The following is a 16,963-nucleotide window of genomic DNA, read 5'->3' on the forward strand; positions in this document are numbered from 1 at the left end:
TTTTCACGCACCCCATACTTTTAACATTTATTCGACCATCCCCGTTTTCTTTATTGTAGTATTTGGACTCTCAACACGACAACATACCTCCCTTCTCGGCAAGTACGTCCGGGGAGACTGAGGTTTTGGCATGCAGCGTTATAGCTACGTCACACAAGAATAGCGGTAAGGAATAAAAGAGCTGGCTCTAGCTATACAGGACTTCGAATGACAGACATTGAGAATGTGCAAGAAGAGAATGGAGGTTAGTCTCTGGCTTACTCACAAGAGGATTTTAATACTAAACACTTAAATTAAACTGACCCCAGCTCTTTGTGTTACCTTACAGGCACACAATTGGTCCGAGATTTATACCTACAAGAGCAGGAAATGGGCTCCAAGGCCCTGAAGTAGGATTCGGGAAGAATCCAAAACGCGTTGACAAGACACTAATTAAACCACCATTAGTGGAGCCCATTAGGATGTTTACTATATTTTGTGTTAAAAGTGTGATGTTTATACACTGTGTGAAAGATATAACAACTCATCACTGTCTCAATAGATTTTCTGCTATACATATGTTGAGTTTGTTCAACTATATATTTGAGGAATCCGTTTTGTCCTTTTCACTAAGAATATATACTTTGAAACAATCATTGAGTCTGAAGACCCTCATTACTTGCTGAAGCACCCAACTATCTGGACTTATGCGAGTCCTATGTTAGTACTACACAGAGTATGAATTTATATTTTGGTACTACCTCCAACTCCCTCTGGGTATCTCAGGTGCTAAGTGTGTTTTTGCCCTGGTAGAATTTCATGTCACGGATACGCGTTTATTGAGTAGACCGAACTGTCAAAAAGTGATCCCAACCGTATCCGCTGTATCGTGTTTTGTTCATAACACCGGTTCATTCAAACACAGGATACTTACCTTGAGACATACTGTACAAAGTGAATTGGTTAGTTGTAGTATATTTAACATGTTTTGTTTAAAGTTTAATAGAAGTGTTGTGTTTATAACTGATGGTTTAAAAATAAATGTACTTATATTTTTCTACCTGAAACCTTGAAGTCAGTGTTTGCTTGAGTCACAGTAATTGTGATCCCTTTGTGTAATCTCTGCTACTGCTCATATACTATTGAGATAAGCCTGGCTGCTCTGCTAATACTACCACTATAACTTAGTAGTACAGGCTTGTACCAAAGGTAAAACTTGTATTGCCACCTGTGGTCTTAATTGTGTGTAATGGTCCCTAAGGGCACTGCACAGGAATCTGCCTAACAATGAAATTGTTCATAAAATTCATTATTCTATACGGATACTATTTACAACCTTACATTTATTCATCAAGATCTTCATTCAGTCTACAATATTAATCTTTTTCTAAATTTGGACTACACTAATAACTAAAGAGGTAGAGCCTGGCAAATCATATTTCCATAAGGCCTCTGTATTTAATGATTGTATGGAGTGGACAAAAACTATTCTCCTAGAATCTGGAGGATATCACAATTGATCATTAAATGATTGAGAGTTTCAGCCACTATTCCACGACGTCAGCACTGCAGTATTTCGGATTTCACGTATTAATTTAACCTCTCCAGTCAGGAGGGTATTAATTCAAAACATTATAAATAAGTCTCTTTGTCGACTGGTCCAAATATTTCTGTAGCATGCCTTTCTTTTTGCATTCAGTATTTATTTCTCTGCTCAGGCTCTAGCAAGCTCTTTTATCACAGGTCATAATTCAATAATTTTCTTTTTTACCCGACCTGGATTTTCGCACAGATGTTTTAGGGGCACATCATTCTGCTCTACAATACATTCGCACTGTCGCTTAAATTCAGCCAGAGATCTGCTACATTCCATTTCGTTCAACAATGTATGTTCTATACCGAGTTTCCTGTGCTGTCACTATCTTGCAGAAAAGTAGAGCAATGGCTAAGTAGGCCCCAGCTCAAAGCTATCAATGTTATAGGGAAAGAATTGGGTAATCTTAGCACTTTTCTCCATATCCAAAGTTTTACTTGTTCGCATCAGTGCAGGGATGGTTTTAGAACAATACAACTGTACAAGCAGCCTGAGTGGGCAACGACCATATTTGTTTGCAATACAGTATTTGGCCCGCTAATTGTTGTCCCTTTGTCCACAGAGCCTCTCTGTAGACTCATTTCTTTTGGTCTTGCAAGTAGGAAGCCTAGCTATTTAGCATTTCTCACAACTGGGATTTGCTGACCAGTCATTACCCATCGAAATGAGTTCAATTTGTATCTTGCCTTTATAATTCAAAATGCAGGATTTCTTCAGATTCATTGTTAGGCTTTTTAATTTAGCATATTCTTCTGATCTCTTCTTTGTAGCCCCACCTCTGTTCTATCTAGAAGTAATATGTAAATCGGCATAAGTAATGCAGTAGCATCTCTCCCCTTAATTTGGGTGAGATAAAAGAATCTCTTCCTAGGAATTCCCACAGATCAGCCAGATACAAATTGAAGAAGCATGCTGCCAACAGACATCCCTGTGTCAGTCCACAGGAAGTATTAATTGGGGCCGATATGTCACCTTGGTTGTACCATCTTACAATAATTATCGTGTCTTTATGTAGATAGGTAAGGATGTCTAAGATGTATTGTGGGATGTCCCAGTCTGCAAGCTTTCTCCACAGCCTTGTTCTATCAATAGAGTGGAAAGCTAAACCTAGGTCTATACTCGCTACATAAAGTGGATCTTCTCCGACCTTACAGGCCTAATTAGGGATTGGATAAGCAGCCCACTTGCACGAGTCCCTGTTTCGCACCTAAAGCCTGTCTGGAATTTTGATTAGATATCTTTATTTCTCGACCACCCCTCAATTTCTTTGAGTACACATCTAGAGAAGGTAAGATCTTGCTCTCACTTTCCATGAGGGCTATAGGTCGGTCATTTGCTGGGTCTCTTCGGTCTCCTTTTTATATATGGGGACTATTGAAAGAGACCAGGTTATGGGGATGATGGTACTTTGTAGAATGGTCCAAAACAGGATGTGACGTATCGTTGCCCATGCAATCACTTCTTGTTTCAGAATAAGATTGCATTGGCCAGGTTGCCTGGAGTTCAGACCCAGCACTTATAATGGTTTCCAGAGATTCTATTGATAAATCTAGCTCCCATTCTGTCTTACATTGCTCATTTTGTTTTGATGGAACTCCCATATACAACTTATCAAAATGGCTCGCTCAGATTTCTTCTAGAATCAGATTTTGCATTGCTTAATGTTGTTTCTCTTTATTCTGATTAAAGAGCGTTCAGAAGTTTTTGCTGTTTTTAGTAAACACTGCTTCTAGCATTGCTTCGCTGTCTCTCTGTAAAAGTAGACAGCCAGTTTTTAAACAGCCGTTTGGCTTTCTATCGACACTCAATTATTGCTTCAAGATGGTTGTTTTTATTTTACTAATACTTCTCACTTATTTTTTCTTTGGATCTCGACAACATATCTATGTGGACGGTTGGAGCATGACCGTCCTTTATTAAATCTGACACTTGATGCCGTCTTTTCTGGTACAGCCATAGACGACAGAAGCCACAGCCTTAGCGCACACACACTGCACACTCCCCTCCGCCTTAGCGCCCGCTCACTGGATGCTCGCTCCTACACACACACACACACTGCACGCTCCCCTCAGTCTTAGCACACACACTGCACGCTCCCCGCAACCTACACTGCACGTTCCCCTTTGCCTTAGCACACACACACTGCACGCTCGCCCCTGCACACACTGCACGCTCCCTTTTGCCTTAATGCACACACTGCACGCTCCCTCTGCCCGTGCACACACACAGCACGCCCCTGAACACACTGCACGCTCCCCTCTGCCCTAGCAGACACTGCTCGCCCGTGCAGACTGCACGCTCCCCTCCGCCCTAACGCGCACACTGCACGCTCCCCTATGCCCGTGCACATACACTGCACGTTCCCCTTTGCCTTAGCACAGACACTGCCCTAGCGCACACACACTGCACGTTCCCCTTTGCCCTAGCTCACACACACACACACACTACACGCTTCTTCGCAAAGTGAAAACCCTCTTCCTCCACTATAAGTCCGCGGCATTTTTCGTGAGGGTGAACATCAAAAATTGCAGGTGTGTGGTGGCGGGCCATGCCACAGAGGGTGAAGTCCCCCGTGCAGGGCTCTCACCTCAAGTCTCCAGAGCGTCCGTCCTCTTCCGGGCCTCGCGCTGTCCTGGCGCGGTCTCTCTCCTCGTCGTCCCCCGAGGCGGCGGCGGCCGCCGAGGTGCTAGCCAGCCGGCCCACTTTGCGGCGCACGCCGCGGGCCCTAGGAACCTCCGCCATGGCACCTGGGCGGGCAGGCGCGGCGCGAGACAGGCACTGCGAGAGAGGGCAAACTGCCGCCGGGCGCGGGGTCTCGCGCGCAGGCTCTAGCGGGGTCCCGCGCGCAGCTGGACAACAGCGGCGAGTACGTGCGTGCGTGGGGTCTCGCGCTCCGCGGACTGAACTAGGAAACCAAGAAAGTTTCTGACAGCGCTGCGGGGCGTGCCGGGTCACCGAGAGAGCTGCCGCCCGCCAATCAAGGGCAGGGTCGACAGGCCCCGCCCAATAGCACAGGGAGATCTGGAAGCCACGCCTCCTCTCGAAAGAACCCGACTAGACACCGCCCAACAACCTGTGACAGCAGTCAAGCAGGCCACTTTAAGGACACTTTGGCGTGAAGCCACGCCCCGATAAATGGATAGCCCCGCCCCCAACCAATCTCACAGGGTCTTTTGGAAGGGACTGTGAATCCAGCATAGTCACCGCGTTGTCCCCGCCCACCGCCAACGGATTGGATTTCAAATGAAAGCCAGGTGGCTGTGGTGACCGGGACACCTCAGAGGCGCCCTCACGGGCGAGCGTGACGCATGTCCTTCACAGGCCCCGGGCGCTGTCACTCAAACACACCGTCCCGGTAAGGCCTAGCTTCCAGCTCATGGAGCCCAGCCCAGCTGCCTGCTACAGCCGGCCCATATCATTGTAGCCCTGTGGCGCAACAGCAAAGAAAGATGCAGCAGCCCCCTTCACAGTAGGGGGTGGTGGGAAGGTTATTGAAGAGACCCCGCATAGCAATAGTGGACCTTGGTTCTAGACTCATCAACTTTCTACTCATTACGTCCCCCCAGGGGATGTACTGTACATACATGCCAACATTATACACTCCATCCAGAGACACTAGGAACATTCTAGTTTCAATTTAGCATTTGGGACTTGTAGCCATGAACTTCCCCCTTACAAACTCCAAACTACAAGTCCCAGAATGCAAAGGTAAATCCACGACTAGGCTAGTGCTTCCCAAATGGAATAGATAATATTAGCATGTATTGATATAAAGCAGATTGTAGAGATATCGCGAGACCTCCCGGTCTCGCAAGATCTCGTGCGCGGCCGGAAGTGCGGGAGTAAGCCACGGAGCGGGAGTAAGCCACAGAGCAGGACGCGCTCCCGGCGCTCCTCCCATGAAGAGGCCTTCAAGCCGCAAGAGAGACTCTCAGTATTTACACGAGTTGTGTCGCAGCTCCAGGGCCTGTTGCCCATCATTGACTCATATCATATAGGTTGCAGTTTTACTTGAGTAGCACAGAAGAATAAAAGTACACGACTTGCAACCACACTGCCTCCTATCATTTATTGTGAGAATTATACAACATAATTGGCGACGAGGATCATCACCAAAACCCGTGTGGAGCCATGCAAGGAGCGACACCACCACCGCCCTTCCTGCAAACTCCAGGTAGGCCTGCCATTCCGTAGCCACAATGGCAACCCTTATTCACAACGTATGTAGAGGCCATGGGCGGTGCGGGCTACTCGGCGGCGAGACGCAGTGCGATGTTACTAAATGCCCTGGGTGTCGAAGGACAGAGGGTGTTTGAGAGTCTCACCCCGGAGCCAGTAGCTGGTGATAATGATGATGTATTCAAGGAGGCAGTACGAAGAATTGTTAAAAGGTTTGCCAGCAAGGAGAATACCGTCCTGCACAGGATTCAGTTCTACAGCCGCAAACAGGAGGCGTCCGAACCTGTTGATGATTATGTCACCAAACTGCGCGAACTGGCGGCGCTCTGCAGTTTGGTAAAAACGCTGAGAGTCTCATCTGCGACATGCTGGTGGTCCACACCAACAGCAGAAAAGTACAAGATAAGTTCTTTTTAGAGAAGAAATTGCAGCTGGAAAAAGCTATTGAAATAGCGAGAGCAGTTGAGGTGACGGTAGGCAGAAGGAAAGAATTTGCAAGCGCCCACGGCCCTACCAAAGTACAATCAGTGGCATTCCGCCCAAAGAAAGAGAGGCCGGTCCTCGATGCGAGAGAAGGAAAATGGGGAAAGAAAGAACCGTTGAAATGCCACAGGTGTACCAGCACGAAGCACCTAGCCTTCAATAGAGAGTGCCCAGGAAGAGACAAGGATTGCTCAGTATGCAAAAAGATTGATCACTTCTCAATCGTGTGCCGGTGGCGCAACAAGAAGATCACGAGTGTCAAGCTGAACACAACGCGGGGAGGGATTCGTCCTCGGAAGATGAAGGGAGACCGACAGTCATCATGGTGAACAGCTCACGGGCCAGAAGGCAAAAGCCCCATTGTGCAATCAAAATCAATGGACTGGAAACAAGGGTCATGGCTGATTCGGGTTCTGATCTCACCATAATACCCCTACGCACGTACAAAGAGATGATGGGTACGGAGATGGTCCAAGTACTCAGCACACGGCACAAGCCTACAGTTTTTGCTGGTGCGTCTGTAGACTTGTTGGGCTACATCAAAGGGAAAGTAGAGTTCAAAGGAAGAGAGACCACCACCAAAGTTTACTTGAGTCAAGAAGGCCCAGCGGTATTAGGGTGGGACGACCAGGTGAAACTGAAGATCAAGCTGGACCCCAGCACAGAAGATCAGGTACTGTCAGTCAGTTGGAGGAGCGCACCAGTAGTGAAAAGTGATTACCCCAAACTATTTTCGGAAGAACCCAGTCACATCAAGGGCTTCATCCACAAAATATTACTCAAAACCAACGCAGTCCCGGTCAAGCATAGAGTAAGGCCAGTACCGGCAACTGCAAGAGACACACTCAGAAGCCAACTGGACAGAATGAAGAAAGATGGCGTCATCGAAGAAATTGAAGCTTCTGAGTGGCTGAGCCCAGTAGTGCTCATAAAGAAACAGAACTCACAAGAGCTAAGAGTATGCATTGACCTCCGCAGCCTAAACCTGGAAGTTATTGCGGACAGCTACCCACTGCCGAGCATAAATGAGTTAATCCTCATGATGAAGGAAGCCAAAGTATTCTCGAAACTGGAACGCCTACCATCAAATTCAACTGCACAAGGAGTCCAAGCCACTTACCGCTTTCATCACCCCGTTTGGCACGTACCAGTTCACCAAAATGCCATTTGGTTTATCATCTGCGGCCTCGGCGTTTCAACGCATGATGGATGCTCTACTGCGGAACATCAGGAACGTGGCCTATTTCCAGGATGACATCCTTATCTACGCGAAGGACAAACAGACGCACAAAGTCATATTGAGAACAGTCCTCAACAAACTGCAAGAAGCGGGTGTGAGATTAAGGTACGAAAAATGTGTGTTCAAAGCAAAAGAATTTGAGTATTTGGGGTACAAAATATCAGAGAAAGGTATAAGTCCCAAGCAAAACTTACTGCAGGCCATAATTAAAGCTCCAGAACCCACCAACAAAGACGAAGTGAGGTCATTCCTCGGGTTGGCGAAGTACTATGCAAAATCCATCCCCAAATTCTCGGAAACCTCAGCACCACTCCGAGAGCTCCTCAAAAAAGGGTCGGAGTATACGTGGCAGGAAGATCAGAAGAAAGCGGTGGAAAGCATAAAACGACACATAGTTGAAGCACCATGCTTGCAACCGTTCAACCCAGAGTTGAGTACAGTCATCACTACGGACGCCAGTGCATATGGACTAGGGGAGGTCCTCACTCAGAAGAAAGGCGACACGGAACATGTGGTAGCGTTTGCCTCGAAAGCCCTATCGTCAGCTGAACAAAACTACTCCACCATAGAGAAGGAGATGCTAGCGTGTGCATGGGCTGTGGAACATTTCAGGACATATGTGTGGGGCACGAAGTTCAAGTTGGTTACCGACCATAAGCCCCTCATCCACATGCTCAGCCCAGGTGGCACCAAAGTGTCAACACCCAGATTAGCACGCATAGCAGCAAAACTGCAGGAATACATCTTCGAGGTGCAACACATCTCTGGATGGAAGAATTTGCAGGCAGACTGCATATCAAGATTGCCAGAGGGCAAGGACAATGCCATTACTTTCTTACAAGAAGAATGCATTGTAGCATCCATTACAGATCTCAAGGCACCCGACTACCTGGAACTCAGCGAAAAACACTGGATGGAAGAAGACGGAAAGGATCCTACCATGGTGAGAATCAGAGATTGGATCAAAAATGGATGGCCAGACGAAAGGGCAGTGCCAGAAGGTATGAGACCTTATTGGAAAGTGGCAGATGAGATCTCAGAAGCTGACGGCATAATTATGAAAATCGACCAGATAATCCCGGCCGCAGGCATGAGAAAAATCATTCTGTGCAGGGCCCATGCGGGCCATCTGGGGAACACCATGACACGTCGCAGAGTGAGAGAAGCCTACTGGTGGCCGTCCATGGACCTGGAGATCCGCACCATGATTGAGAGATGCCATCGGTGTCTCAACAGTGACAAACGCCTGAAAATCAGACAGGGGCCCATGATTCCCACAGAAACCCCGGAAGCGGTGTGGTCAAAAGTGGGTCTAGACTTCACAGGACCATTGGAGGCGATGGCGCCCGAGCATCGGTACGGTATAGTGCTAGTGGACTATTTATCGAAATGGGTCGAGGCCGAGTTTGTTCCTAACATCACGACAGCAACCGTGATAGAGGTCCTCACGGCCATTATTCAGAGGGAAGGGCTCCCCAACGAGTTAGTAACAGACTACGGACTACAATTTATATCCAGAGACATGGAACTGTTTCTGAGGAAGCACAACATACACCAGAAGAAAGCAGCACTCTACCATCCCCAAGCAAATGGGCTTGTCGAGAGGGCCAATAGGTACATTAAGGGAGCCATCCAATTAGCAACCGCTTCAGGAATGGATCCCCTCAAGACAACAAAAGAGGCCATCGCAGCTCACAGACTGACCCCCAACGGGATCAACCAAATTTCTCCGTTTCGCATGCTGAGAGGGAGGAGAGCAGCATCCACGCTAGTACCGCCATGGTTGGCCAAAGTAAGAGAAGACGAAGAAGTAGACATGTCGGAAGTGGTGTGGAGAATAGAGAACAGCAAGGCACGCATGAAAAGGTGGAGCGACAGAAGAAGAAGAACTAAACAAGAGTCAGAAGTAAAAGAAGGAGATTGGATCAAAATACGGTTACCGACCAAGGATCAGATCACAGGCTCACGGTTCAGCAGACCGGTGAAAGTGATTCACCGAGGAGACAACCATGTCCGCACCGAAGAAGGGCGCACATGGAACATGGAAAGAGTAGCCATGTTTGAAAAGAGGCAAGAGAGAGAAAAGACTTATGAAAGGTCTGAAGCTGAAGGAGTAATGGACAATGAGAGGGGGGAAGAACGAGAGCCGGAGACAGACAGAAGAGAAGTTGAAGAAAATGACCAGCAGGACGTGTGCAGTGAGAGAGGCGATCGTCCGTGAAGGGAACACAGAAGACCGGTGAGATACAATGACTATGTATTGCGATGAACTGCCTTTGCATTATCAGAGGGAGGTGTGTAGAGATATCGCAAGACCTCCCGGTCTCGCGAGATCTCGTGCGCGGCCGGAAGTGCGGGCCCCGCACGCTCAGCGAGGATTCGAGCGGGAGTAAGCCACGGAGCAGGACGCGCTCCCGGCTCTCCTCCCATGAAGAGGCCTTCAAGCCGCAAGAGAGACTCGGTATTTACACGAGTTGTGTCGCAGCTCCAGGGCCTGTTGCCCATCATTGACTCATATCATATAGGTTGCAGTTTTACTTGAGTGGCACAGAAGAATAAAAGTACACGACTTGCAACCACACTGCCTCCTATCATTTATTGTGAGAATTATACAACACAGATGGTGTGACCAACTGCTACCTGCAAATTCTGTTTCTGAAAGGGAGGCCTGCTAAACAGATCCCCTTTCATATAAAGTTCCATGCTAAACGCATAGTGCAGCCATGTGTCTTTGCTGCACCAGTGTCCTGACATCTGCAGCTCCTGCTCTTTTGTGGCACAGAGCAGGCGTAAAGGTCGCATGTGCATTTCTGACAGCTCCTGGAGCCTAGAGTCACTACTTACAGCGGTAGCTTTGTAACATCGGCAACTCTGACCTAAGATTTTATTATTGTTACCCTATCAGTCTGGTGACAAGGTAATTTTGAAGAATATGCCTAAGCGGTTATGGTATGGTGGCTGATAGGAGCACACAATTATTAAAGCCACCCCAATTCGATAACATGCAAGTGTCAACTCTGTGAGTCTATGTCAATGATGTCAATGCGATGTATATTAATGTCTAGCCTGCTTTCCTCCACTTCTCCAAGTGCACAATGGCTAGGATGTTGCCTTATTTTGATTCCCCGGGAGGCAGGGTAACACCTCCCCTCAAGACATAGGATCTGTCACCAGGAGATCTGGGAACCCTGCTTCAAAGCGGTACTCGCAGAGCAAAAGACATTTGCACACAAGTCATATCAAAGGGCAAGTCAGCGAGCATGGGAAAGGGACAGAGTAAAAAAAGCGAGAGAGGAAATGTTACCCGCAAAGGGGTTTCACCAAGGGGATCTCTTCCTACCTGTCCTCTCCATTTACTACAGGGCACTGCACTCTGGGTGTGATATTAGAAGTCAAGAGACCCCTTGGCAACAGTCTTGCTTTTGTCCAATCACCTGTGATACTTTGCCTTTATAAGCAAGGGGTTACCCACTCCTCTGATTCAACTTTGGACGTCAGGAGAAAAATTATGGTGTGGGGATTACTGCAACCAGTTGGTTGGATCCCAACCCTTTCATACAAGCACTTGAATTAATGTGGGATGCGAAGAGTAACATGGGTTCAAATATTTCTCTTGTAATTAATGTCTACTGGAACCAAAGGGACATTGCGCTATTGGAGATCTTTTGGACAATTGGCATTTTATTTGAAAATCGAACCGTATATAGATTAGTGGTTGGACCCGAATGAAGATTCCCAGTCCTTTTCTAAACCTTTTTTTAACACATTAGCAGACACATTACCTTATTGACAAACCTTGTATACAAAGAGATAGCGACATAGTGAGATACAAACATTTAGTTACTACTTGTTGTCAGGATATCGAATGACATAGCATTGATTGCAGCGAGTTGTCACATCCTTATAAGCACTTGAGGGTCGGTCCAGCCGTACCCTCTCCTTCATTTGTTCGTAAAAAGTACTCTCAAAAAGGACCTAAATGTCCTTTGGTCTGCATCTGGAAATAGCCATTGCAATGTAGCCCTCCTCCCTTTCATTAGCATAGGTTAGCTCCTTGACCCATTCCGTTCCACTAGGGGCTGTTCTGGATTTCCAGTATTTCAAGATATATTTTTTAGCAATCACAGAGCTCAAATTGAAGAGCCTATGAACCTTTACTCTGATTTTTCCGATGTTCCCCAACAGGTATTTAAGGGGAGAAAGTACCAGTGGTATTTTGGTAATAGCATATAAGGTGTCTGTGACCTCCCGCTAGAACCGGGTAACCAACGGGCAGTCCCAATACATATGGAACGCGTCTGAATTAGCCCTACCACATTTCATGCATTCATTACTAACTATCGGTGCAAATCTTGAAATGCGTGCAGGGGTGTAGTGCAATTGATTCAGTATTTTATACTGTATTAAACGGAATTTAACATTTAGGGAAACCCCTTTCGTCAATTGACACCAGCGCAACTATTGTTCTCCATGTATTGTAATGTGTAAGTCTTTCTCCCATTTCTCCTTAACTCTGTTGACTGATATCTGATTAGCTTTATACACCCTGTACAGTCTAGATACAAGCCTCCTGGGATCCCCACTATGGACTATCATTTCTACTGGTTCACAAGTAACTGGTTCCAGAGGAAATGAAGGGCATCAGCAACGAGCTGCCACCCTCATCCTAAAGTATTGAAGTGATCTGATCGGGTTATCACCCAACTTGGCCACAAATCCCTCAAGTGTAACAAACATCCCGTCTGGGAACAAATCGAAAAAGGTCATCACTTCCCCAATATCCCACGTATTCTTAATGTCTTTGTCATATGTTGGGGAGAGTCCTGGGTAATTGCACAGGGGAGTACATCCGCAATATAGCCATCACACCAAGCCTTTTAAACAATCTCGACAAGGCATTTACTATCATGCGCACTAGGTCAAACCAGTACAAATCTTTGTGTCGGTCAGCAAAAATAATCGATTTTAAATGTGTTGGCGCAGCACTATATGCCTCCAGGGCCTGATGTATCGGGTTGGCATCAGTAGAGTACCACTGGCCAGCATACTGGAATTGCAAAACTATGTAATAGAGCTCAAAATCAGCTGCCACTTGTGAGGAATTTGACCATCCACATGGGCAGTACACGCTCGCATGGGCTTTTTGATTTTTTGATAAATGAAAAGGAATGATGGGAGTTCAACCTCCGAAAATGTGTGAGGCCTTTCCACTCACATTTTGTCTGCTCGCCGCACGTACCTCATAGTCACGTGTACTCCGGGAGGACACAGCCTACATGCGCCGTCCTCCCCTTTCATGTCCAGCTGGAATGTGGCAGCCACGGGTACATCAAAGCATCTCAAGAAGGGGGAAGGCACACCTTCCTCCAGCCATGGGCACCCTAATTAGAATATCAAAGGCCCCATGAATCTGCTTTCCCTTTGTCTATTCCGGCTGGTGGCAGTGTATACCAATGAGAGATAATTGAGACAAGCCTGTGAAGGGCTTGGTTGCCGGACAGTCAACAGGAAGGCGGGGCTAACATCCCTTTGGTATGCAATGTGTCAATTTGAAGCTGGTCCCCACCCCTCTGTATGAAAGGCAGTGAAATGCATGTCTGGGGCCACTATTTACCGTAGGCAAACCCCTGCGGAGCTGGCCCTTTTCAGAGAGAAGTATGTGATCTGAGGGAGAAAGGGAGACCTGCACTTTAATAAAGACTCACAGAGGGCTCAGTTAACCAGAGAGACACTTTGATCTACAACAGACAGGATGATGGGAGGTATATTGTGTCACCACTTCCCTTTGCTGTTGCAGAGCACTCAGGTCCTGACCTCATGCATAACTGAAGATTGTTGGTGGGGACCCAGGATTGGTTCATTAAGGTAGGCTTAGCCTGCACCAATCACTGGAGCCCATTTGGCTTTAAAAGAGGGCTGAACCCCTCACTTAGCAGATCATCTGACGACTTTGCAAGGAGTAAGAAGGAGGACTAATTTAGAACTGAGCTGAAGGTACAGTCTACCTTACATCTTCCGCCAGTGAAGGAAGTCCAGGAGTTCCAAGAGGGAAGCAAGACCCCTCCCCTAAACATCTCCCAGGGAACAGAGGGAGATACTGGACTCAGAGGACCCGACCAGCAGCTCCAGAACCGGTAACCAGCCAGCACACAGCGTGCCCTGCTAGGTTCTGCCAGCAAGCTTCCTAGGTGGTAAGTGCCAGAGAGTCGCTGAACTAAGGACAATGCTGTTGCCTACAAACACTGTCCTAAGCTTGGGGCCGTCCGCCTTGACAGGACAACACGAGCCCTGCGAAGAAGCTAGGAGGAGTGCCGCACAAGCATCAACCAGCGTCCATCTTTTAAGGACATTTTCGAGACAGTCGAGTCCTTGAACCACAACCAGCTGCACCGCTGACTGTTTGTGATGCTGGAAATGCATCGGAGTAACAGGGCCTTCGTATACTTGTCCTTTAAGGCTTTTTATCACGTGTTCTGTCATGTTTTCTGCGCAGGAGTTCATGTGGGACTCCTGGCGGTGCAGCTCTCTCTTTTGGTTTGGTGTACAGACCCATGGGATACCCTTATGGCACCCATGGGTGGGGGTGAAAACCTGTCCCCCTAGTGTATGTTTTGGGCACCTGTGTGTGGCCCACAGAGCAGGATACGGGGTGGTGGCAGCTCTGTGCTGAATTTAATGGTGTCCTGAGCTTCCTCCATTTTGGGATGCCCAGGCCCTGTCATTGGTATCAGTAGATTCCTGATGGAGACAAGATGGCCCCCGTGGCCTCTTGCCTTCCATCGCCTGTTACCTTGCTTTTCCCGAAGTCCCGGGAAGCCATGACTCTGTCCCTTCCCCCTGACTGGCTGTTGGGTGGAAGTTCCATATAGGGTAGTGTGGCGAAGTGCCGACCAGTCTGGCTGGAGCCTTCCCAACGGCCGTATGTTGTGGGTACACCTGTGTGTGGGACCTGGGTGAATGGAGTGTGTGAAGAATATACACTTCTTGTTGTGGATGTCTAGTATCTGGTGTTTGACACAATGGCTGAGACAGCCCTGCCCGAAACTTGTATGAATGCAGTGTGTAGTGTTGATTGGTGTGGTAATTGTCGGAATCCACATTCTGTGTTGTAAGTGTCCGGATAGAGAAGAATGGCCTGAATGCACCACGCGCCTGATTGGCTGACTGACTGCTGAATGCCCTTCTGAGTGATTGGTCGCCTGAGTGTGACCCAGCAGAAAGAATGGGAGACCAACTAGTATATCTGGGGGCATCTCACTGCTAGAAATCGTTCAGAAGCTGAACAGAAACTGGAGTTGAAACTGAAGCTTGACCTTGAAGCCCTGCTGAAAAAGAAGAATTGCTGTTGCTCTACCTCGCCGATCTGAAAACGGTTGTGTCTCCAAGAAATGATCCAAGAAAGGACCTGTTAAGGAGACCTCCCCCCGAGCTACGAGGGACCATCGTGCACCAGCTGATCTTTGCCAAGTCTCCCTGGTAGACAGTCCTACGAAAGGCTGCCGACCGGAGACGGGGACCGCCACGGAATCCCAAGGAGAAGCGCCAGGACTGTTGTCCGTCACCGTCGACGACTGCCGTCGCCGACCGGAGCCGCAGTGCCGCCGTCCCCGACTGGAGCCACAGTGCTGCCTTTGCCTAAGAACCTTTTTGTTCCAACGACGCTGTCGTCTGCACCGCCGACCACTTTGCTCCGCCGGAGAAAGTCGAAGCCCCCGACGCGCCGAGGTGCATCCACCAGTGGGTTTCCCACCACCTAAAGACCACAGAGACGCCGACGACTCGACGCCCTTGCTCGGCCACAGTTCTTCAAACTCTTTGCGGTACTGAACTATCATCACCGAGGTGCCCCGCATGCCTCTTCCTTGCAGGACGTCTAGGCTCCGTCGTCGACGAGCACCGCTAGGAACGAATCTGCCACTTCCCCATTGTATTTCATCCTGTTCATCGCCAGACGTTCGACGACCCGTGGCTCCTGCCTTAAAGTGAGTGCACTCAAGAAGGGCCGTAGATTTCCCAACAAGGAACTCTACAACACCAGGTACTTTGGGGTTGCTGAACTATTGGAAAGACTCTTATGAACAATGTATGGACTGGGCTTGTGATATGTCTTTATTCTACAGGTTCCCCAGATGGGGGGATCTCCGCACAGCACTGTGTCTAGTGGTAGGGGCCAGCATTCTGCCAATTGTTCTAACCAACTGCTTTCCTCTTATATCTATTGTTGGTTTCCTTTACAAACTGATTTGTGTGACATTTAACCGTACAGTTGATGCCCTTTAAAGAGATCGAATAGTGATTGTGGTACCAGTAGAACTGTATAGATTTGCCATTGTTGATAACCGAGTACAAAGTGAGTTATCCTGATACTGTACATAACCATGAACATTAATTATATAAAGACTGTGTTTTAACTAATACAGTGTGTGGACATTCCTTTGTGGGTGCTTGGGGACAACACTGTACTTCAGAACCAGCCTGCATCACCTCATGAGAAGCTAGGCCCTGATTGCTCCTCCATTGCTACCAACAATAGGGAATCTTGGCTGGGGTCCTCTGTGCCTCTCCTCTACCATATAGAGAGCAGGAGTACAGACACCCCCCTCCAGCCTTTACACTGTTGTCATGCCGCAGGCGCCAGAGCCATCCGAGACGCCTCAACCAGCATTCCAGATCCACCAACCAGCACAGAGACAACGATTCTTGACCCTGAGCCGCCGTGTAGGCCAGCCTGCAGTCGTCCATCCAGCCTCACTTGCCGAACTGCCTGCCGCCTGATACCCGCAGCTGTCTCCCGTCACAAACTCTGTTTTAGGAGCTGCTGAGCGCACTGGAACCGCCTCAACGCTTTAATTGACAAGTGTTCCAATCTGTTTGGATCCCTTCTGGTGTACTAGAGGTGTGGGGCTGATTGATGGTTTAGAAACCAATATTCATCCCTTGACCACTGGTGCCCTGGAAGTTGATTCGTCACACCGCTAGGCCTCCTTGTTCAAATGGCTTGGCTAGTCCTTCCCATTTCAGTCGAGGTACACCTGCCCCCCCCATACATATGTGGTTGCCAGCGAGCAAAGTCTATTAAAAAACATTCGACCAGGTCATACAGGAATATTACTGAAGTAATATAGTAGTTTAGGGACTACCACAGTCTCCCATATAATGACATTGGAGATTTAGCCCATAGTCATAGCTTAGTTGCCAGTGTTTCTAAATAAATCTCATGATTGTCAGTTAGCAGAGAATGATGTGAGCAGGAGATCAATATGCCCAAGTATTTAAATCTATGTGGGACCCGGTACGACGTCCTTACATTGCCAGGCATTTCTACTCCTGCATTTTAAATGTGTATATAATAACAAGAAAGTTCATCTAATTTTTTTGGGAGGGTGTAAAGGGCAGATAAGGTGTTGGGGGGTTCAGGTATAGTTAAAAATAGGTGGGGCATGGGGGTTGGGGGAGAACCGCCACCCAAAAAAGGAAACAAAAATCAA

At 47.9% G+C, this 16,963-nt stretch overlaps 1 protein-coding gene across 1 annotated transcript in view; it reads right to left on the reverse strand.

Moving 5' to 3' along the window:
• The window catches only part of DGAT1 (diacylglycerol O-acyltransferase 1), a 1,493,476-nt gene extending 1,488,976 nt beyond the window's left edge, over nt 1–4,500 (reverse strand). Inside the window, exon 1 of the mRNA XM_069621909.1 lies at nt 4,161–4,500. Coding sequence (XP_069478010.1) covers nt 4,161–4,315 — 155 coding nt within the window. The 5' untranslated portion in view covers nt 4,316–4,500. The remainder of the gene's footprint in view (nt 1–4,160) is intronic.
• Nucleotides 4,501–16,963: the final 12,463 nt, after the last annotated feature.

This window comes from Ambystoma mexicanum, chromosome 5q, assembly GCF_040938575.1.
Source record: "Ambystoma mexicanum isolate Mex_15411 chromosome 5q, UKY_AmexF1_1, whole genome shotgun sequence".
NCBI lineage: Eukaryota > Metazoa > Chordata > Amphibia > Caudata > Ambystomatidae > Ambystoma > Ambystoma mexicanum.